We start from the raw sequence: 22826 nt of genomic DNA, 5'->3' as shown, positions 1-22826 counted from the left end.
CTGGCATGGTTTTTATTCCCCAAAGGTATTTGAAATTGATCTTTACTATAATAGCTTTGAGTTAAATTACACCCTAAAAAAGTAAAAAGGTAAAAAGTGTTTATCTTAAAAGGTGGGGAAAATATGATTAATAATGTTAAATGGGCTTACAAAGAATAAGAGGGAGAGGCCTTTTTCTATACTAGGCTCAACGAAGCTGTTAACAATGTCCCACATCGTTTAACTGAAAGAAAGTGAGTGGGTTTATAAAGTGTTGTAGTGACAAAGCTGATTGTCCCGTCGGGGACATCCTGTAAAATTGGATCGCTCGGCTAGCAGCAATTTAAAAGGATGACAGTGGCTACTAAGCCATTTAAAAGGATGACAACTTTTTGTGAAAATTTTGCAGATCGATTTCTTCTTCATGTGTTATCGGTTTGGGGTGAATCAACGGAACCATTTTATCTTTATCATGGGTTAGTACGAGGTGTTAATGTGTTCTCAAGACAAGAGAACCAGGTTTATCATGTTTGAGCTACTTGATTACTAACGCCATGAGTCTTACATTGAAGAGCAGAACATGATACATGTGAAAGAGCAATTTGTATTTTTCGAAACTCTGTCCATTAAAACTTATACAACATGTATTGCATACAAACAAACATCAATTTTTTCTTCTCTCCCCTATTGGTTACATTACATCCCCAATCAACAATCATAGCAACAAGTTTTTAACAGGTTTTTCCCCTTTCTGTCTTCTTAAAAAAGAATTCTTGAAGCTCGTTAAAATTTTACAACAAGATGGTAAACACTTTGTGTTTCAAGAATCAAGATCCTCCTCTGCCGCCTCGTTGTCTCTTCTCTTCGAGCTGAGCTGCTTCGTTCAACATATCAGCTGCGTCTGTGTTCATGTTCAGCTTCGCTAGTGCCACAGACTGCATGTAGAAAGCCGTTGGCCAATCTGGATACACGCATTGTGCTTGCATCGCGTCACGTAGTGCTGCGTCTGGTTGATCGCATAGTAAGTAGCATAGACTTCGCCTACCAAATACAGTTGGAGACACCATTGTTCCAACGTCTATGAACTGCCCACATAAGCAACGTATGTACCAATATGAGTACTAATCATATCCAGATATACAATCTTGTTTTAACCCGAGATCAATACCGAATGGAACAGAAACAGATTGGACATGTAAGAAGAAGTAGCGGCAAATTAATACCTGTGAGTAACAGTCAATGGCTGTTTTGAAATCTTTTTCCCGGAAAGATTGATCACCGCGTTTCCGTGCATCAAGCATATCTTTCATCTGTTGCGTCCATTCTTGAAATGATAACTGAAATCCCCAAGAGTTAGCCAGCCTACTTTTTAACGTGTTTTAGTAACTGAAACCAAAACTACTGTTTTATTACCTCGTTTGTGCCTTCGTCGTCTCTGTAATGTGTCATGACCAAAATCTGATGAATAGCTGTGAGATCCATTCTTGAGCAGGCTTCACCTAATGGTGAAAGTGGCCTCTGTGGAGTTGAAGGTGCCTCCTCTTGCTTCTTTATTCCAAGCATCACATAAGAGGGAACCTGTAACCAGAATATTTAACACTTAAAAAGAGGAATTCAAGAACTCAGTCAAAGCTGGGATTTAAAAGATGTTTTGCTTACGTCTGATGTAGTTTGCAATGGTGCAAGAGTTGCAACAAGATCTTTTGTATTAGGCCTCTCTCGAGGCTCATATTGTAAACATTGAGAGGCGAGTTCGACAACTACGGTAGCTTCTTCAGTTGAGAACTTTCCTTCGAGGTGTGAATCCATCAACAGAATAATATTCTTGCCACGTATCATATCAAGAGCCTAAAAGTAAGAGATATGATAAGTACTTATCAAGATATCACGCTCCCAAACTAATACCACACAACTTATTCACTGGTACTACATGACATATGTCTTTCAAGCTTAACTATGCAAGAACCAAGAATCACATTGACATATTTGAGAGCTATATCTTATAAATAGTGCTTAACAAAGAAGAGTGTAACACATATCATAGATAATTTTAAATGAGGCAGTGAGGGAGCAGTATCATTACTATCATATCGTTTCTAGTAACCATATTTAATGTGACCAATTACGGTAGCTTCACATAACTCAAACCAAAATCATGACTAGTGAGTGGATAATTTCACAGCAAAAACACACATTTTTGTAGTGTTACACTTGCTCCTACTCAAACATATAGATAGGAACTTACATGGCTTGGAGGGATGTGTTTTCCGCTAAGCAAATCCAGAAGGACAGTTCCAAAGCTATACGTAACACTTTCAGGGGTCACTCTTCCTACAACACAAATTTTACCACACTGAAATGAAATCCATCTTTGCAAAAGTGCAAAAACATTATGTGTGTATTAAAAGAAACAAGTTAATTTACCATTTCTTAGATATTCAGGTGGTGTATATGCTAAATTTGTGCTATAACTTTTACCATCCCTACTGTTCTTCATCAAGCCGAAACATGAAAGCCGAGGATCACCATCCTACAATGTTCATTAAAAAAAAAAACATGTTAAGTGCCGCCTTAAGATCACAGTGTGTGTGAGACAGTATCCTAAGCATGAAAGAAATCTTTGAGAAAAAAGAAAAATACCTCATCAAAGAGAACCCTATAAGCATTTAAATCATGATACAATGGACGACCCTCAGTACTACAATAATCCAAAGCTTCAGCTATGTAATATCCTACTCGCAACCTCATAGCCCATTCGATAGTCTGATTTTCCCCTGTGAATTGACCAAAACAAGAATTAAGATAAAGAAACAAAAATGCAACTTTTAGACATTCTACTACTTCACCTAAAATAGTCTCTTTTTAATCCATCTAACAGCACAACCCTATAAATGCAGGCTCTTTGCCAAGGCACTGGAAACTAAAGAGACTAAATTTCACAGCTTTGGATACACATTTACAACCTAAAAGGACTAACAACCAAATTCATTATTTCTAGTAAGAAAGAAGAAGAAACATACAATGGAACAAATGCTTAGCAAGAGTATCATTAGGCATGAACTCAGCAACAAGAAGCCTCTCATCTCCATCACAACAATAACCAATCAAATTCGCCAACCGATTATGTCTCAATTTCCCAACCCCCCAAGCCTCTTCCTGAAACAAACAAAAATTTCAGAAAAGAAAAAGAAAAAACAAAACAAAGATAGAATCAAATTAAAAGGGTTTCTTATGCTTACAGCAAATTGTTTAGGCTCAGGCCAAGCCATCTTAGTAAACTTCTTGACAGCGATCCAACGACGGTTCTGAAGTCGGCCTTTGTAAACAAGATTTGGGGCTTTCTCACCACTCTCTGATACGATGTTGTCGGAACTGAAGTTGTTTGTTGCTGCTTTAAGGTCAGCGAATGAGAACTCAGAGAAAGATGGGATTCCTCCTCCTCCTCCTCCTACTCCTCCGCTGCCTACACCGCTACCTCCACCTCCTCCGATTACGCCGTTATCAGCCGTCGTAACGCCTCCGTGGTGGTTTTGAGAGAGTTGTGACGGCTGAGCTGCATCTTTACCAAGTGGGTTTTCACCGGAACACAAGGATTGACAACAACCCATCAAAAAAAACTTTTCTTACCCAAGTCGGAAAGTGTTTTCTCTTTCGACTCCTCCCCTTCCCTTGTAAGAGAGAGAAAGAGAAAGATAGTGTTTGGAAAATTAAAAAAGACCATAAAAATCGGATTTTTATTGTTTTATTTTTTCAATTACTCTGTTTTGACTCCTGAGGTAAGTTTCTTCTGTCTTCTTCTTGTTCTTTTTCTTTTTGTTTTTTCATTTAATGGATTATATTAAGAAGGAAGAGTTCAGAAAGATTACAAATAAAAAGATAAAAGACGAAAATAAAATTACACAGACATAATGATCTTTTTATAACCTGCAACAAAAAGAGGAAAGAATTTTACCGATACATTGTTTGAACCAAAAACATTTTGTTACCAGACTGATTGAACTCTCGAAGAACCATAAAGACTTCCCGTATATCAAAAGATGATAACGGGCTTCAACACAAATGGCCATAACAAGAGAATATAACTTGGTTTTCTCCGCATAAGTTGCATCTTTCTCTATAAGTGCTTTGTCAAGGATTTCCGTCTTCTTCTTGTCAATACGGTATTTACTAAAATAGAAATATTTTAAACTTCAAAAACATGATTATAAATTTTTATCATTCATCTAAACTAAAGATTTCTAAAATGTCGGTAGGCGCTAATCAGACATTTAGAATGAACCTAATGTCTAGAAAGAAAATCGAAGGTTAAATATTTTTGAATCATAAACTAATTTTAGAATTATTTATATAAGTAACAATAAACTAAAAATATATGTTTATATACTAGTGGTTTTGCATGGTGTAATTGGTGCTGACACAAAAAATTATTTATTTTTTCCTATTCATTTTTTTCATGGTTGTGTGAGTTTTCTTCTTTTTTTTTTGTTTTTGGAACTATAATATATGTTTTATGTAAAAGCAATGAATTTGAAAACTGAAAAAGCCAAAGATTCAGAAGAAGCCAACTTCTTTTGTATATATACTATACTATTATACAATAAATTGATTCCGATGTTCAATGATTTAAACTTTGTGGTACCAAAAGAGATTTTCAGGAAAATCACATTATTGCCAGCTCAAATGGTTTGTGATTGGAATGACTTATCATCATCAACCATTCCTACTTTTGCTTTCTCGTTTTTTTCCTTCTTATTTATTCAACAAACATTACCATTTCAACCAAGTCTCTTTTTTTTTCATAGTTCTAAGTACCTAGCAAGCTTATTTCAAAAGGTTCGTACTTTCGTATACTGTAAAGAGACAAGCGTGTGAAGAAGAAAATATCAAGTTTTTTTAGAAGTTGACTTTAAAACCGTGTGATATTTTGGATTTTGTGTGTGTGTTTTCTGCATTATTGCCCTTGTACAGTACCTTCTAATTAGAGTGAATGGTGAATATCAATTTTCTCAATGGATTTGACAGACTGACATATTTCTTTCCAGTTGAGTTCTAATTACCAAAAATAATTATTTATGTGCGCTATTCCTAGTAATAAACTAGAATAAATCTTTTTAGGAAAGAACCTTATTTTAAGAAGTTTATATCTCTCTTTAAGACAAAAATATTTCAAAACCACCAAAACAAATTTCAAAGAATTTAGAATATTTATCTGGAAACCAAATGAGCCAATATGGCTAAATATTCTAAATTCTTTTAAATTTGATTTAGCTAATATTATTACACCACATATTAGAGAGATAACCAAATTTAAATTGGATAAAGTTACGACTTACGTGGTACCTTTTTTAATAAAGACGGCTAGCCTAATACTACAAAACATGGTCAAAATATATGGATTAAGCTTTCAAACTTTCAACTGTTAATTAGTAATGGACCTGAACTACTATAATTTTTTCTAATAAAAGAATATATATACAATTAGAATTGATGGTAGGGAAACTATATTAACGAGTAGGGATATAATTTTTATATACTTTATCTTTAGAGCAAGTAAGTTGTTGTATTTTTCAGTAAACTGGACATGATTAATTAAACGAATGGGCCTGTTTATAGAATTGTGCGCTCAAGTCAAAAACCCTTTTGTGATTGAAGAATTTGAGAAAGCAGAGCTTATGTATAGATTCAAATTACCACTCAAAAGAATACTCCAATTAGCATATTCTCAATTTGGATGTATGCAAATAAAAAGTATGCTTGCAATTTGTAATACCCATATATCTTTGGGGAAACAGAGCTTTTTGAGCTTTCAAGAACACAAGAGCTGTCTCTTTTGTGTTGAAAAAGGCAAAGAGTGAAGTGATCCAATGATGCTCCAGAGTAATTGGCTTTCTTATATGATTAGATGCTCGAGCACTATCTCTAATATACTACTAATAAATAGTACTGATTATTAACCTATGGTTGGATCGCAATAATATCTTCTGGCACTTATTCTCTGCATGTTATTATTGCTTTATGTCAATAAATTATTTCACAACAAACAAAAAGAAAAAAAAAAGATTGACACACGAGACGTCAAGTTCACGCTAATCATGTTAGGCACGGCAGCTTCAAGACGAGAACTGTATTGGCGCAGGTACTAGTCGAGAGTACTGAAAACATTGGGTTTAATTATTATTATAGTTTCACATGAATCATTAATGTTGGTAGCTGGTCAGGTATTGTAATATTATTAATTTATTTTTCGTAAGCTTAGTAACTTATTGGCCATGCATATCTTTCACGTACAACATTCGCCATTTATCTCGTGTATTTTAAGAATTTTTGTTTTATGAGCAAATGTGTCGAAACATAAAACTTCGCATGTTTATTATCAGTACCGGATCATTAAAATTAATTTAATGCCGCGTAAGTAACGTTATCTAGTTTCTGTCAGTAGTTAGGTAAAACCGTAAAAACAAAAGACCAGTGATTTGAAAATCATTGATGTGACTTATTTTACTTGGCCGAATGGTACAAAAATTACCGTTTATGAAAAGCCGAAAAGAGACGTGTGGTGTGATCACTTCCAATCTAGACATTTATATGGATCCAATACTAAAGTCTCTCCATTTTCTTAATATTGAAGATACACTTACCTCTCTATTCGCCATGGAGTTTTATCTCTATGGGTCATTTTGATTTAGATCAAGTAACTTTACACGTTCAGGTGAGGCTTGGAGTTAGTCTTCTTGCAATGAATATAAAATTGGGAAATTTTTGTTCTACGAATGAGGAAAATCTAAACCCCATCTATATAAAGGTTACGCCGTAGGGAGTGGAATCGAGAAAACATATAACCAAAGAAACAGTATCAAATGTTATGTTGTTTTGCTACACTATAATTTTTGCGAAATACTTGTCGCTATTTCAGAGTTATATGTGAAGTTCATGTTATAGTTTTGTTCTGAATGTATCAATATTAGCAGATCGTTGCATTTACTTTTTAAAGTCTCGAGTAACCGATGAAAAAACAAGATTTCTTATGGCATGGATGAATATGTGTTCTGAAAAAAAATCATAATCATGTAAAAATATGTTAAAGAATAGTACACAATCTTTTAAAATATATAACAGTTTGGTAAATAAAAAGGAGCTAAAGTTCGATTATGGTTGCGTTGCGATTCTTTTGAATTATAGGAAAATTTCCAAATCTAAAATAAGATTCGAATTGGGGTTTTCTGTTTTGTCTTAGAATATAAACCTAACTTTTTACTCCACTAAAAGACAGTTCAGTTGCTCAAGACCAAAGCATCTTTGGACACAGAAGTAAGTCCGATAAATAATACATGACCCCTCACCGGTATCAAAAGATTAAATTTAAAAAAGAAAAACAAAAGATTTGCCTGAGCTATCTCATCCTCCTAACCTTAGGATTTTACAAAAAAAAATTGTTGAGAATAATCATAAGTTTTTTGTCCTAAGCGTCTTATATACAAAGACCGAATTTTAGAATTATTAGACTCAAACTCATATCTGTGACTTGCGTCATAAGTGGCTAAGTGTCAAAGTTATCAAACCTTTCTCCACCATGGCATGACAACGATCCGGTTCAAAGTCAACTGCAATAAAATGCCTCAGTTCACCAGACGACTGGCCGTATCTTAGCCCGGTTCCTGCCTCTTCTAAGATCATCATCATGATGATGCGCTTTTCTTGCCTGCGTCTCAGAAAGGAGATAACGAACATTCCGGCATTGCAAGATCAGCAAACAGCTCGATCATGAGATTCAAATAAGCAAAGATCTTCCTCCTACATTTTGCTTATTAGTCCTCTTCTTCCTCAAGTTCTCGTGGAGCACTTTCTTCTTCGGTGCGTTGTAAGAGATCCTCGTAAGCTCTCATAGACTCAGCAGTGAATCTCTCCATAGCTTCAAAAATCCGCTGCAAACTACCTTGTAAACTATCGTTGCTAGTATCGCTCTGGTAGACAACATTGCCTGATATGGAAAGACTATTACCACCATCACCCGGTGCCACAAGAACCATTTTCTTTTCCAACGCCTGAATCTCTCTCTGTATCTTCTGTTCTTCCCTGTCCATGTTCCTAACTCTCTTCTCTGAATCCCCATGACCAGTCATCATCGTATCTAACCGATCTTGTTCCCAAAGCTGAAGCACGCTTGTAGTAAAACTACGCATTGCCTCAATAACTTCCTTCTCTGATATTCTATCTAGAGCTTGAGACCATTGGTTACATATCACAAAGATTGGTGGTGCACCAATCCGACCAGGTGAAAAAGGAACGATTCCATCAGGTGTTTCCTCAGGTTCATAGAGAAGACATTTCATGAGCCATTTATTCAACTCTCTTACGTATCCCTTCTGCGCACTAACCCAGCTCGAGAATCCCAAAATCCAATTAATAAGTTCATGTCCAAGCAAACTAGTCGCCTCTAGATGTTCAACGCCTAGTTTCTTGCTTGCTCTTATTGGTCCAAGGCCTTGTGCTTCCCTAATAGCTTGACACTGACTTTGATGACACTCAAGCATGGATCTCCACATTCTTGTAAGCCTATAATAACCGAAATCAAGAACTGATTAGAGTTTCCATTCTAAAATATCTGAAACATATATATATGTTTGGAGAAGACAAGTTTATATTATTACCCTTGAATCAATGCATTCAGTTGTGGCCATAGGTCTTCGTCTCTAATCTTGTTAATCGTCACTGATATTTTGTCCACAACCTGAATCGCAATCCGTATTTTCGTGGACATATCTCTCACTAGCTTCCTTGTTTTATCTACTTTCATAGCCTCAGCACCTCTTTCATCCAAACGCTTTAGCTTCCTTAGCTTTTTCTCGTGAGCTAGTCGCAATTTCTCCTCAGCCTACACAGAGTAACAAACTCTCTCTTCAGACAAAAGAACAGAACAGAACACATCATAGTGTTATAAGACCAAAGATTTTGATACAAAAACATTACCTTGACTTCATGGTAAAGCTTCTTCTCCCAAAGATGTAGCTTGTGTAATGTCGAAGAAAGATTCCTAGACCTCGAAGCAAGCTCTTCTTCAATGTCTGCATAAGTCGGCGGCGCAGTAGCAGCAGCAGCAGCAGGAGAAGGTCCTCCAGAGGTAGAAGGTAGCGAAGGAGTAGTAACCCCGTGCAACATCTTCGAAGTAGCTGCTCCACAATTCACAAAACATCAAAAAAAAGTTCAAAACATTACTCAACAAGTTGCAGAAAGCTCAAAACTATAAATGATCAAGCTCTTACCATGTTTACGACCATAAGGATGCTTCCCAACTTCAAGTAACTTAGCAATCTCACTTCCTGACTCTGCAGCTTTCACGAATTGACTCTCAATCTCTTTAGCAACCTCAGGCACCGCACGTGGCCCTCCTCCTCCTCCTCCACCACCACCGCCACCACGTGTCGCCGTAGCATTACTCCGACGTTCCTCATCCTCAACGACCTTTTTCTCAACAACGTGATCTTCATACTCCATCCTTTCTTTCTCCACCGACACACTCGGTCTAGACTGATACGCATCTCCGACATCACCTCCTCCACCGCTAGTACTTGCTCCTCCACCAGACTTATCAAGCGGCGGAGGCAGAGGCTCTTCCCTCATCATGTGCACGGCGGCGGGATTCGGTAGATTACCACCACCACCGCCGGAAGCGAATTTTGGTTTGCCGTGAACCTCCTTAACAACCTCGTACTGTGAATCATCGTCTTCTAGCTCCGGGATACCTTCTTCTTCTCTCAACTCTCTCGAATCTCGACTCGGAGTATACGGAGGGTAATAAGTATCAAACGGATTCAAAAAATCCCAACCGTTAGACCTAGGCGGTGAAGGAGGAGGTGGTGGCGGTTTCGAAGCTGGTACAGCAGTTGTAGAACCACCACCGTAGTATCCGGGTCCGGGTCCGGGTCCTGGATTTGAGTATCCAAAATATGAATTATTTTGAGGAGGGTATGGGTTATAAGAAGAAGAAGAAGATGATTCGCCTATGTAGACACGTTGAGGACTAGTTGGTCTTTGCTCATAGACAACAGAAGGAGGCATGGAGCTGTTCTTCATGTAATTCATATGCATATAACTGTTTCCACCAGAGTAAGGAGGAGGGAGATGATGACCCATCATCATCTCCGGGTTCGGGTACCGGTTTATATAACCCGGTTGTTGTTCCATGTATCCACCACCAACCATAGGTGGTGCTGACTCGGGTATTGGGTAATTTCCGAGATGGTGGTGACGGTGGTGTTGTTGAGGAGAGAGGTGATGCATCGAATCCAAATCCAAATCGTCTTCGTCATCGTCGTCGTCGTCGGAATCCGAATCGAATTCGAGATGACCCGAATCAGAACCCGAACCCGAGTGAGCGTGGTGAGAAGAAGCAAGCTTTGGTTTTTTGGGGGAGTTTGTTCCTCCGTCGTCGTCGTCGTCGTGATGAGGGTCACCTTTTCTGTGAGGAGGAAGGTTAAGTCTAGGGGAATCACCACCGCCGTTAGCGCCGCCGGAAGAGATGAAACGGTGGTGGTGGTTGATGAAAAGATGGAGGGAGTGACCGATACCTATAAGCGAGTGAGTGTAAGCCACGTGGGATTCAGCTAAAGCGTAACGCTGGTGAATCGCAGCTTCTAAGAAATTACAACGTTCACGGCAAAGAGCAACCGCCGGAAGATCGTCAAGCTTAGAACTTGTACAACCCATATCAAATTATTATTTCTAAAAAAGAAGAAAAAAAAAAAGAATCAAATTAAATTATTAAAGAAAAAAAAACAAAGGGGAAACACAAGATTTTGAAATCAGGTATAGAGAGAATTGAAATTAAAAGACTTTTCGTAAAGAAAGAAAGAGAGAGAGAGAGAGAGAGTTGAAAGGTAGGTGAGAGGAATAAGAGATGGAGGCGCATAAGGGGCAAAAGAAGGTGTGGGTTTGATGTTGATAGCAAAACTCAAATAAAGCAAAGATGTTTTGTGTGAACTGTGAAGTGATTGTCTTACTATTAGATAATTATTCAATTTCTCTATGAGAAGAAAAAAAAAGATATATATATTTTTTTTCTTTTTAAGCTTCAAGAAGATGAAGAAGAAGAAGAAAAAAAAGGTGAGAAAACAAAAAAAAAAAAAACAGCAAAGGACTGTGAAGGAATCTTGCCAGCACCGAGATTTTCGTCCGTTTCTCCCATAGGATGAGTCGGTGTTTTTTTTTTTTCTTTATTTATTTATTTTATTTACCATAATCTCCTTTTTTGCAGAACAATTAATTATCCCCAAATTCTCAAAATTATATCTTTTTATTTTGTTGTTGGAAAATTTAACCTTTTTGGGACAGTACTTTGAGATAGAGATTCAGACAGATGACATGGATCTTTGAAAAAAAAAAAAGAAGATACGGTTGGTTTCTAGTAAGTAGTTTTTGATGTTTTAAGTTTAATAACGTGTCGTGTAAGTACGATTCTACTACTTTGGCTTTGTGGTTTTGAGTTTGACGGTAACTTTGACTCGTTTTGACCATTTTTATTCCCACTATACCCTTGGTTGTAGTCTTTAATTACGTAACGATAGTGTATTTGATTTGGACAATTTTAAAATCGTTTTAATATGATGGTAACGGGTAACGTAAGTAATTAAATGATGAAAATTCGTACTGAATTTATGTCTGTTATTTAATTAGTATTTGTGTATCAAAATAATTTATTGATTAAATTGTCAATGGAATGAAATGATTTTTTTTTTTTAATATCGTACTGTAGTTGGTTTGGGTGTTCAAGAGAGACGTAACTAAATCGATGTTTGTTATACAGCTTTCAGCACTCTTCAGGCTTCAGGTGTGATGCTAACGTCGTCATGTTTCTTCCTCTCTCTTTGACTAGACTCTTCTTTTATTTATTTTTTTATATTCTCGATTGGGTGATGCTAACAGAACCAAAAAAAATATACATAGAAAACCAAAACAATAAGAGAAAGAATTTAAAGACAGAATTTGAACTTAATTCTATACAATTCCAAAACGACACTTATTTAATTGTTTGAGCTACTTTTTATATAGTAGTATAATACTAGTATTACGTAGCCTAAAAAACCAAAATACAAAAATTAAGAAGGCTAAAAGTGCGTGACGACTTCTTTTTGCTGTATGAAAAAAATGTGTGACGATTAAACAAAACAAAACAAAAAGCTTGTAACAACTTGACACAGACAACTCTAATACATACCCTCCTAAATATAACTTTCAAAACGTATATATTCTCCTCGTCGGAAGTTTCCTTTGCACTTAGAGTCTTTCCGGAATTCTAGAGAGGTTTAAATTTCATGCAATGTAGCCATGTAGGTCATAAATTAAATCTTTACGTGCCGATTACTGCTATATGCATTCGAGCTCCAAATACTCATTTTCAAACGCTGGTTTTAAAATAACTATATCGTAACAGTTAGAAAAATAAATTGTGTTATATCGACATCTAAACCTTTGTCCTATTTAAGGTGTTTTGTTAGGGTCAAAGTTTGTCCTAAGGTGTTATGTTACTATCATCAGATATTTGAAGAACCACGATGAATTTTGTTTGCGTTATGTTAGGCATATTTTTGCATAAAAGAAAAAATATGAAAGGTCGACATGTTTCTACAAAATCTGTCGTCATACCTCAAATTACTTTATTAACTTTACTAAATTTTAAACAAAACTGGTATATTTTGTTGAATCAGATTTATAACAGCACACCGATTTTTATTTTTTAACTTGTTACTGACTAGGAACAGTCTAACATTTACTAATGACTATATATGCACATTGTCAAGACAAAACAAATCAGGTCCGTAGCGACAAAAAAATGGTGACGAACTATCCTCAGGATATTTGACACCCGATAAGAATACTTAGCATCGAAGCCTTATAAATTAGTATATAAAATGTTATATACGCAGAATAACTTGGTGCAGAAGCAACCCTTTTGTCCCTTCTGTTTTCTTTTAACTTTTTATTTAACAAACTCTTTTTTACTTTAAAAAAAAAAATATTTGTCTTTTTTTTTTTCTTCATAATATTTGCCTTTTTACTGCATGCTAGATCCTTTATCGTTTCCTAAATTAAGACAAGTAAAACCTGGTGTTTCATTTAATTAAGGGTTCTTTAATTAATCTGTCTGCGTTTCTATTGCACTGTCGCACTCGCACATGGTAACTGAAAGTAAAAATAGAAAGTAAAGCACTCCTATTATATAGGCCAATGGTTGAGTTGATACGAAGGATAGAAGCTTCTATACATCTTTAGATTTAGCGTTATGATTTCAACCAAAAACAAAATAATGCGCATGTGATGTTATCAAATTATAGTTGGCTATATGGATGTTCTACATAGCAAAATTCTATGGTTTTTAACCCAAAATTGAGGATAATTGTATCCATAAGTTGCTAACTTACTTTCCTATTTAAAACATTCTTTGCAAGACCAAATGAATCTTATTCACTGTATGACAAGAAATTCAATTAGTAATTGGTACTACTCTCTTAGAAAAAATGGGTCTATCGGAAAGATTATCATTCCCTTGATAACTCGTATATATAGAGTATTCACGCCACACGGTTACGAATTCATTCGAACGGTTGTACAATACTCTAGTACGTTCTAATAATAAATGGTACGGGGAATGCGAACAAAAGCCCAATTACTCGATAACATAAGTATATATATATATACGTAGTTTCCATAAGGGAAAATTAAATAGTATTCATGCTTTACCTGAAATCCAAAATAGTGGAGATCATATATAATTGTCATGCAAAATTATTTGACAAATGTCCAAAATCTTAGGGATGTTAGGTGCAGAATATAAGAAGAGCCTGTTGATTCTGATGTAAGGACATTTTGAGAAAGTTACTTTGGTCCCCTACCCAACTTCAATAAGTCAATTGATTGTTACATTTTGGGGAAAGAGTGATGAAGTAAATACTTATATACTATACTCGAAGTGTTTGTAAATGAAAATGTAGAAGTAACTTTTAAAAAAAGGAATACATTTTACAGTACTATGCTATACATTGAATTTAATGCATCGTGACGTCGTCTTCTTCTTCTTGTCCCTATCACCTTTTTATTTGCCTCACTTTCTTTAACTTATCAAGTTAAGCACGTTCAAGCTCAACACCATTTAATTTGCCCATTCTAGAATCTAGATAACACCATCGTTGTTTGTCTTTCTTTGGCTTATGAAGTTCCAGTTTCTTTGTTATGCACATTATATGTTCTACATCCACTCGCCATTACTCTTAATTTTGTCAGTGTTGTCAATTAGTCTTAATTTTACTTGATATTTGTTAGCGATCAGTTGTGATAGTAACCAAAAAAAAGTATTATAGATCCTTCCAAGTAAAAGTTTTTATTGCATGTAGTATTACAGATACTGCTGTTTGGCATATGAGAAAAATATTGAAAAAGTTGTCAATGTTGTAGGTTTGTTGTAATGATAATGGCATAGATATTCTCCTTAATATCTGACTTATTTAGGTACCAAACGGTACTAACGTTTCAGCTTTTTACGCTGAATGACTGTTTTTTTTTTTTTAACTTGTTTATGGCTGAAAATATAGAGAAGGAAAACGTCAATCGCAGACCAAAAACGAAAGAAAAAACGTCAATCAATTGAGTAAGATAATTCATCTTTTTTTTTTTTAATAAAGCATAAAATATAATGAAACTATTACCTTTAGCCATATTCCGGAGATTATAAGTGTTGTGTTGCTATTCAGTTGGGTTACAGTTTTCATTGTAATGTGCTACCACACCGGATTATGCAGGTTTCTGGCCAAAATTTATAAACCTTTGATGTAACTAAGCAAAACTAATATATTTCAAATTTCTGAAAAATTAAAGATGGTAAAAAGTTGAGTTCTTAAAAACAAAGTTTGCACTTATTGTTAAGATAACGGTTCAAACTACTCTTATTCAGCAATCGTTGATCATCACGATTTCATATGTAAATCAATACTATGTAACTCTATTATAGAGGATAAGTTCTGATTTATGTATACTTAAACGCAATTGTAGATGTCACTATAGATTAGGTCATACATTATTAGCGTGTATATAAAATAATAAACATGTGTGTGAGTTAATGAGTTTCAGAAAAAAATCTAATATAGTATAACTATAATCCATGCAACTATCTTTTCCTCTGCTAATTAGTGGGTTTGGAATAAAGTTCTGGTAAGTAAAATAAATTTGTTGTTATTGTTGTGATGGTCATTAATGGAAGTAGACTGAATGTAGGGTTTATAGGACGAATAAACACAACACATAAGAAAGGATTGAAAGAAGGGGGAGAATACGGCACAGAATAATTGGGCGGCGACAGTGACATGTGACACACATTTCACTGGCGATAAAAAGGTTCGCTATACACATGTTCCGATTTATATATCAATTTAATTATGTGTGTATATATTATAATATAGTAGTACTATAGTCTTAGGTCTACGACGTACACTAATTTTTTAGTCATTTTATGCATGCGTTACAACATAATTGACATTAGTCAATAAGGAATTTTTGGATTTTTGATCAAGCGTTCTTCTTTTTAATTGACATTACATAAGAATTATTAGGAATGACTGTTTTTCTATAAAAAAATTTCTCGTTGGGGATGCAGTCGAGTCGAGATATAACTATAATTGTTTTAAAGGAATACGACATTGTTTATTTAAAGAACCTTTTTAACTTGTGGAATATTAATTTGTCTGGTGGTTCAACAAAACCTTCATGTGCTATGACTTTGGGGGGTCTTATGTTTTAGATAAAAACCTTCTTGAATAAGGAAAAAGAGAAAATCCAAGTGTTGTGAATTATAAGGGAAATGTTTCCATTGCTGCGAATGTTTTGGGTGGCTTTCTTGTCACACTGCAAGAAACTCTCTCCTTCTATAAATGACAATGGTGGGTGAGCTATTTTGAGCTAATTTTTGCTTTTTAATAATATACGAAATATCTTGCTTTTACACACACAACATATGAGAAATTTACTAAAGCTATCGTTACATAGTTGTGAAAGTGTTTTTAGTAATTATAGTAAAGTTTTAATTTATTTTCCCAGATAAGTAGGTTGATTCGTGTTACTGCAAAATTCATATTGCAAATTCAGATTTTAATACTATAAATTTGATTTAAAAAAGTGCATAGGAAACTGTCAATTATAAAACATTTGGGGTGGAGTAGCTTGAAAAAAGAAAGAGGTTTCGAAAAAAAATTACTAAATTAAGTAGTTTTTTCACTGGTCCTCTCATAACTTTCACTTGGGATTGAAGTGAAGCAAATCAAAAAGTTTTTATAGAAATTCAGAAATTTTTCTTTCACTGGTCCAGTGGTCTTCAAGTTGTAAAGATTAAACCAAATTAAAGTTTAAGCTTTATAGATTTGATAGAGAAACCACGGAGGTGTGACCACTAACCCACTTATGTATCTCATAAATAATTTTGCAAGTCTATGTATATATGAATCTCTTACTATATAGTATATTACTAATTAATGCCGCAATAGATCACATGGTGAGTCCAAATTATAAAAAATTACATCATTCAATTCAATGCCTCACTCCTGTGAATATTACTCTAATAGTTGACATAACAAGAAAAATAATGGTCAAAAAAGAAAAATGGTCAAGGAAAAACAAATAACTTACGAGAATCGATAATACAGTAGTTAGTTGCAGACATTTTAATAAAGGGTCCTAAAACCAAAGAGTATATTCTCGTAAAGCTAACAAATAGAAAAGCTTCGTTTTTACCTGTAAAAGGAAAAAAAAAAAGTAGAAATTTCAACTTGAAAGAATCGCTTTGACTTTCTTGTGTTCCTCCTTGGAACCTGAGTTTCTCCTCATAAAGCTTTAACTCTCTGCTTAATTGTTTGTTTTTATGGTGTGGAACGACCTGCATGCTTTTGTGTTTAAAATTCTAAATTCTTTCACGTATATATTTAACCTATTTAAAATTCTAAATTCGTTAGGCATTTAGGTAGTAATCACTTTATAAAATCATAAACAATACGGTTGAGAAAGTATGGGAAAATATTCAATATTTATGTGAAAGATAGGTCAAAAATGTAAAAAGAGAATATCCAACAGAAAGCAACTGTTCCCTCCCAATATCTAAATATAAAAATTGATAATTAAGAAAGTGTTGGATACAATCCAAGTCCCACATCTGAAATTTGAAGGGACTATCATTAATATATAAAGGGTTAGGGTCAATCTACTAATTGCCAATTGGTTTTTAGTTAGAAGCCCATGATAAGCCTAAATTTAATATGGTATCAGAGCCCAAGGTTAAAAATCTTGGTGGATTTAGAAAAAGTGGATAAGGACATGCCTCTTGTTAACCCGAGTAATGGGGGCCCAAGAAGGGGTTTATTATCGGTCCAAGTGGGATCGGTTCGAGATGGAGTTGTCATCTCGAGGAGGCGTGGTCCTTGGATTGAAAGGGAGATTGTTGGATACAATCCAAGTCCCACATCTGAAGTTTGAAGGGATTATCATTAATATATAAAGGGTTAGGGTCAATCTACTAATTGCCAATTGGTTTTTAGCCCAAATTTAATAGAAAGTATATATATTAAAGAAAAATAAAGACTGGTCTGATCTGATTGTGAAGAGCATTCATTGGATTTTATCTTCTTTTTCTGCCACTAGAGTATATAGATCACTTCCCTCATCATGCCCACTTATATATTTCCATCTGTCTATATATTTTTATTTTGTTTCTCCTCTATTATTGAAATTCTTTTGCCTCCTACGTTCGAGAGAGAGAAACAAAAGAAAAGATCTGAAAAAGTTCTAAACAGAACAAACGTTCCTTTGGCAATTTGGCATTAGTGTAGTGAGACATATCAATCAATAATGCATGCCTAGTATTTTTACTTTATATGGACTTATAGTTTTTTTTTCTCTTTTACCTAACGTATAGTAAATTATATTTGATTTATTTATTTACTTTCTCGTGGAATTCTAATGTTTTGGGCCATAGTCTAATAAGATTCTTAAGTCCGATTTGTTTAGATCATGTTGGTGATACAAATGAAATTTTCATCCAAGTAAGGATGTGTATAAAAAATGTAACTAGACCGTTTATCTTTGGTTTAAGTGATCGGGGTCGCTGTCGAGGTAGGCCAGAAACAATTAGGGGAGAACACAGAATGTGAATGTGGTTTCGAGGTTTCATGTTGTTGTTTCTTCTCTCATTATTTAATACTGTACTATATCAATGGAATAAAATCAATGAAAATATTATACGGAAAGACATAGACAAGACAACCTAAATGATGATCAACGACCTAACCCTATGATTAGATTCCACAATTCTTTTCCTCTTTATATATCCTTAATTATCAGATTTTGATTTGTTAAACGTGATCGTACCATCCCAATGTCTTGTTGTTTGTTTTAGTGTGTATGTATGAATTACTGCTTTTACAAAACGACATTATAAAAAGATATTGATTATAGGTCTAAAAGATTTTAAGATACTGATTTAACAACTCAAAACACCTTTTGCAAACACTTATTACTTCTGATCTTAAAAGTGAATTTGCTGGTCTAGATTAGAAGTTGATATCCAATGGATCATTTCTTTTTTGGATTCGTACAAAAGTGATTGCAAATTTCAACCATAGATAGTGAATGATCTTGTTCCACTTGCTAAGTTCTCAAATTACATTGAGACTTAGGACTTGGCATTTATTTGATCTTACTATTCATTTGGGAAAAGCTCTCTCTCTTTTACTCACAATAACAAGAAGTCAAGAACCAATAAATTAGAAGAAGACTTTAAGATGAAGAAAAAATAGTAACAAGACGCTCACAGGCCTAGCTTCTAACAAAGGTTAAAACAGAGATGGTTCGTAAAAGTAATCTCATTATCTTTTTCACCTGTTGGTTTCTCCTCAAGGCAACAAAGAATTTCTCTGGGTACCTCAAGCTACATTTACATTACAGTAATTCTCTTTAATTACAAGAAGAAGCACAATAACCAATTGAAGAACATAAGATACAATGAAGCTCACAGTATGGATGCAAATGCAGTTTTAAAATAGTGTTGAATCTTATCACCACAAGGTCAGAACTCAGAAGTAGATGTCTGATTGCTTGGATTGTGCCTTTAGATCCTTAAGTTTCTTCAATATGTTACTGAAGTAATCCTGCAAGTACTTCTCTAGAGTCACCATGTCCTTCTGATCCACACCTAGTAGGCTATTAGTCTCGGTCATTGGAGCAGAGAACACCGTGTCACTCGAGAGAACCTGAATGTGTCCGTATCACATATATATTAGAAGCATGATTTCAGTTTATCTGAAAAGCTACTATGAAACAAAAAGAACAACCATCATCGTTAGGTGATAAAGGCCAATTACCTCTGAGAAGGCCAGTCTATCCGCGACATCATTTGTCCATTGGAAGAACCGAGTTAGCTGACGTGTGACTCTCAATACAGAAACTGGAACGGTTGTGACATTTGCATCTTGCCCAGCAAGTCTCTCACATAATGTTATCACCTGACATGAGAACAGCGTAATGAAAAAGCTTATGCATCAATAACATTTCATAATCCATTTCATACAAAAGAGCGGTAACTATAACCCTACTTACTTCTTGGGTTGTCCATGCACGAGGGCCAGCGAAAGTTAGAAGCTTTCCGTTGATTTTCTCATTGCGTAAAGCTATAAGTGTCAGCCTAGCAATATCCTGTTGTAGCATGAGGAACATGTTAAAATCATTTTGTGTGCTTCACCCACATTTACACAGAGAAATGAAGTACATCTACATTTGTTTACTCACCTGTGTGTCCATGTAAGCAACACGAGTTGGTGCATCTGTTCCCCAAACAGATTTTTCCTCAAGAATTGGAACTGCATATTGACCAATAAGACCCTGCAGAGAGGTATAGAAGAATACTCTGGATTAGACAACAATCAGAACATTATTACCACACACATATAATCTCAAGTACTCAATTTCCACAACGGTCAAGAAGGACAACTAGATGCATAAGTTCCAAAAAGGTACAAGAGACAGATAGATAAAAGGGAGTGATGCTTACTTGCATGAAACCACATAACCGGATGGTGATGTGGTTTAAACCAGATTCCTGAAGAAATTTCTCAGTACAATACTTAATCTCCATGAGAGGAACCTCGGGATGCTTATCGCAATTGTGGATAGAGTAGAAGACATATTTCTGAATCCCCATAGCCTTTGCACATTGTATCAGAGCAACTTTACCTTCCCAATCTACCTAAACAGAACACACATTAACATTTTAATCACATTGGAACCACCACCCTCCCTGAATCTATCCAACCAACACTCAAACGTACAAAGCAAAGGCATGAAAGTGAGAGAGTATTAGACACAACAAGCCAGTCAAAGTCTCGCTTAGGCTAAATTCACAAATAAAAAATTGAATCTTTAACAACAAGAATTACAAAATCTCCTGGCCAAATCAAAATTGAAGCTTTAACAAAAAAGAAAGAGAGATGATTAAGAAGCTTACCGTCTTGATGGGTTCTTCAGGACGTCCCGTGGCACAATCAATAACAGTGTGGACACCGACCAAAGTCGCCGGAATTGTCTCCGGTTTACTAAGATCCGCCTACACCACACAAAACTCCGGTTTAGTTTCTCTATAAAAGACTTAAAGGAGGAGAAGATGTGAATACGTACATTGACGACGGTGGCGCCCCAATCACGGAGGAAATCGGCGGGAGCTGGTCTTGGTCGGACCAAGCACCTAACGTCATAACCTTCATCTAAAGCTCGCCGGACGATTTGTCTTCCTAAAGTTCCGGTAGCTCCAACCACCAAGATGCTCGTGGGTCGGACAGGTGTCCCCGGAGCAAGATTAACCGCCGCAGCACTGCATGTGACCGGGACTACCGTTGATCGTTCCCGGTTAAGGGACGAGGAGGAGGATGGGAAGAGCGGGATTAAATTTTCCGGTGTGAGAGAACGCCGCCAGGAGAGACGTCCGGAAGAGTTATGATGGTTGAGAGTGCCACTGCCACGTGTAACAATCTGAGCGGGGAGCCTGAGAGAAGCCATCGTCACTAGTGGAAGAGAAGAGAGGAGAGACAAAGTGAGAGAGATAGAGAGACGACAGTTAGTTGATGTGAGTTTAGCCACGTCAGCTCGTGGATTGGCTTTCATTTCTTGCCACGGAATTAATCTATACTATATAGTATAAAATAAAACCAGCTGTATTATTTTTTTTTATTTTTCATTCAGTTGGGTCACTCCATGGGCCGGATTATGGGCTCTAATTTTCTAATTCTAATTATTAATCGGGTATAAGTATAACCGATGTTTTTTTTTTCCAATATATTAGCAAACAATACTACTAATTTAGTAGGTGTATACACATTTAAGAGATTGATGTTATTAAATGTCTGTTCATAAAAGAAGAGCAGATCACCAAATTTAGTTTAAAGCACCAAGAGTTACGATTCATTTTAAAACTTTATGCCACACTAGTACTACTATGAATATTTAAAAATTAATATATAGCCATACACTAAATACTCGTGGAAATACATAATAATTAAATTATATAGAAGAAATTTTACAAAAACAAAAAAGACACAACAAAATGTCTTTTTCTATTAAAACTAATTCTCAATTGCATCGATTTTCTTGTAAACTTTGAAATCGTTCTATGTATTTAACACAAATGTAACGATACATCCACCTAACAACATGATGAAATGGTGATAATAGGTGTATACTCGTTTTTGAAAAAAATCAAGTTAGTTTATACTTGTAGTATGCCATTTTTTCGGTATGTACATCCAATGTACAAGCAAAATGATAATCAATTATAAATAAATAAGATTCTTGTTGTTCAGGTGGGCACACACTCATAAACTAAAGTAACACTTGTATATTACAAAGAGGAAAATCAATTTGAATAAGCATATATGGCAACTCATCAACTGAATTAACACTTGCATATTATAACACTTGCATAGTTTGGCAAACTTGAACCGAGGGGTCAGAGACCAAAAACCACGCATTCCCAACTCTTTTACCGCCATATTAGTGATGGCGCGACCTAATCCGCCAGCGAAAATGAGAGAAAGTTTTCGGTTTAGATATACACTAAAAAAAATATGTATGTTGTATCATTTAAATGAAATAATATTAAATTATTTATTGATAAATGAAGCAAATATGTATAACTTCACATCAATTATTATAAGTGATATTATAATTATCTATTTTGGTATCAATTAAAATTGATTCAATTTCTATTATATTATATTATATTTCAATAATCAATATAAAATAAAAATTCACATCATTTAGATAATTGATGTATTTATTCATTTTGAGTAAATGATGTGAATTTTTATTTTATATTATACCAATTATCACCACATTATACCACCAGACTATACCAATATATTCGAAAGAAAGTGTATTTGTATATACATATTTTAATAAATTCTCTCTCCCATCCGAAAAAAAACACAAAAACCTAACTGGGAAAAGAACAAAAAAATCGCCGCCGACTCTCTCAGGAGGAAGAAGAAGACGATGTCTCGAACGCAATTCGCAAAGGTAAGGAAAGCAAGTCCAAATTTGATTTATCCGAATGATCTCTTCAATTTCGCTATTCAATGATTTTGTATTAAAAATCTGTAGGTCTGTGGAAGGGCTTTATCAGCCATGGGATCTTCCCGGTTGTCCTCGAGCTTCAAGGAAGCGTGGAAGGAGCAGAAAGGCTCGGCTTTTTTGGAGCGTTTCTTAGTGGATTCTCTGGCCACATTCTTTTCAGTATGGTTTCTAAACTTTTTTTTTTTTTTTTTTTTTTTTTT

At 35.1% G+C, this 22826-nt stretch overlaps 3 protein-coding genes across 3 annotated transcripts; all 3 read right to left on the bottom strand.

The window, feature by feature from the left end:
• Positions 602 to 3691, bottom strand: LOC104729686 (probable serine/threonine-protein kinase At4g35230). Its single transcript, XM_010448660.1, has 9 exons — positions 3219 to 3691; positions 3000 to 3135; positions 2620 to 2753; positions 2404 to 2509; positions 2225 to 2310; positions 1639 to 1827; positions 1393 to 1557; positions 1203 to 1316; positions 602 to 1064 (listed from the first exon to the last, which is right to left on the bottom strand). Exons 1-9 carry the CDS (start codon positions 3585 to 3587, stop codon positions 807 to 809), a joined length of 1557 nt encoding a protein of 518 aa, XP_010446962.1. The 5' UTR covers positions 3588 to 3691; the 3' UTR covers positions 602 to 806.
• LOC104729685 lies at positions 7216 to 10961 on the bottom strand. The gene is made up of 4 exons (XM_010448659.2): positions 9240 to 10961; positions 8947 to 9146; positions 8628 to 8851; positions 7216 to 8532 (listed from the first exon to the last, which is right to left on the bottom strand). Exons 1-4 carry the CDS (start codon positions 10681 to 10683, stop codon positions 7785 to 7787), a joined length of 2616 nt encoding a protein of 871 aa, XP_010446961.1. The 5' UTR covers positions 10684 to 10961; the 3' UTR covers positions 7216 to 7784.
• LOC104729684 (uncharacterized protein ycf39-like) lies at positions 18852 to 21151 on the bottom strand. Its single transcript, XM_010448658.2, has 7 exons — positions 20677 to 21151; positions 20507 to 20605; positions 20054 to 20248; positions 19792 to 19884; positions 19603 to 19698; positions 19368 to 19508; positions 18852 to 19256 (listed from the first exon to the last, which is right to left on the bottom strand). Exons 1-7 carry the CDS (start codon positions 21052 to 21054, stop codon positions 19080 to 19082), a joined length of 1179 nt encoding a protein of 392 aa, XP_010446960.1. The 5' UTR covers positions 21055 to 21151; the 3' UTR covers positions 18852 to 19079.

Source organism: Camelina sativa, chromosome 12 (assembly GCF_000633955.1).
Source record: "Camelina sativa cultivar DH55 chromosome 12, Cs, whole genome shotgun sequence".
NCBI classification, from domain to species: Eukaryota; Viridiplantae; Streptophyta; class Magnoliopsida; order Brassicales; family Brassicaceae; genus Camelina; species Camelina sativa.
The sequence above is the reverse complement of the archived record's forward strand: the minus strand, read 5'-3'. Positions and strand labels throughout refer to the sequence as shown.

Coding starts and splice junctions, on each gene's coding strand:
- LOC104729686 (XM_010448660.1), bottom strand. CDS start 3,587: ATGGGTTGTTGTCAATCCTTGTGTTCCGGTGAAAACCCACTTGGTAAA. Junction 2,510..2,619: donor ATAGGGTTCTCTTTGATGAG/GTATTTTTCTTT, acceptor TGAACATTGTAG/GATGGTGATCCTCGGCTTTC. Junction 2,311..2,403: donor ACCTGAATATCTAAGAAATG/GTAAATTAACTT, acceptor TTTGTGTTGTAG/GAAGAGTGACCCCTGAAAGT.
- LOC104729685 (XM_010448659.2), bottom strand. CDS start 10,683: ATGGGTTGTACAAGTTCTAAGCTTGACGATCTTCCGGCGGTTGCTCTT. Junction 9,147..9,239: donor TCCTTATGGTCGTAAACATG/GTAAGAGCTTGA, acceptor ATTGTGGAGCAG/CTACTTCGAAGATGTTGCAC. Junction 8,852..8,946: donor AGCTTTACCATGAAGTCAAG/GTAATGTTTTTG, acceptor TACTCTGTGTAG/GCTGAGGAGAAATTGCGACT.
- LOC104729684 (XM_010448658.2), bottom strand. CDS start 21,054: ATGGCTTCTCTCAGGCTCCCCGCTCAGATTGTTACACGTGGCAGTGGC. Junction 20,606..20,676: donor GGGGCGCCACCGTCGTCAAT/GTACGTATTCAC, acceptor TGTGTGGTGTAG/GCGGATCTTAGTAAACCGGA. Junction 19,885..20,053: donor GGTTATGTGGTTTCATGCAA/GTAAGCATCACT, acceptor ACCTCTCTGCAG/GGTCTTATTGGTCAATATGC.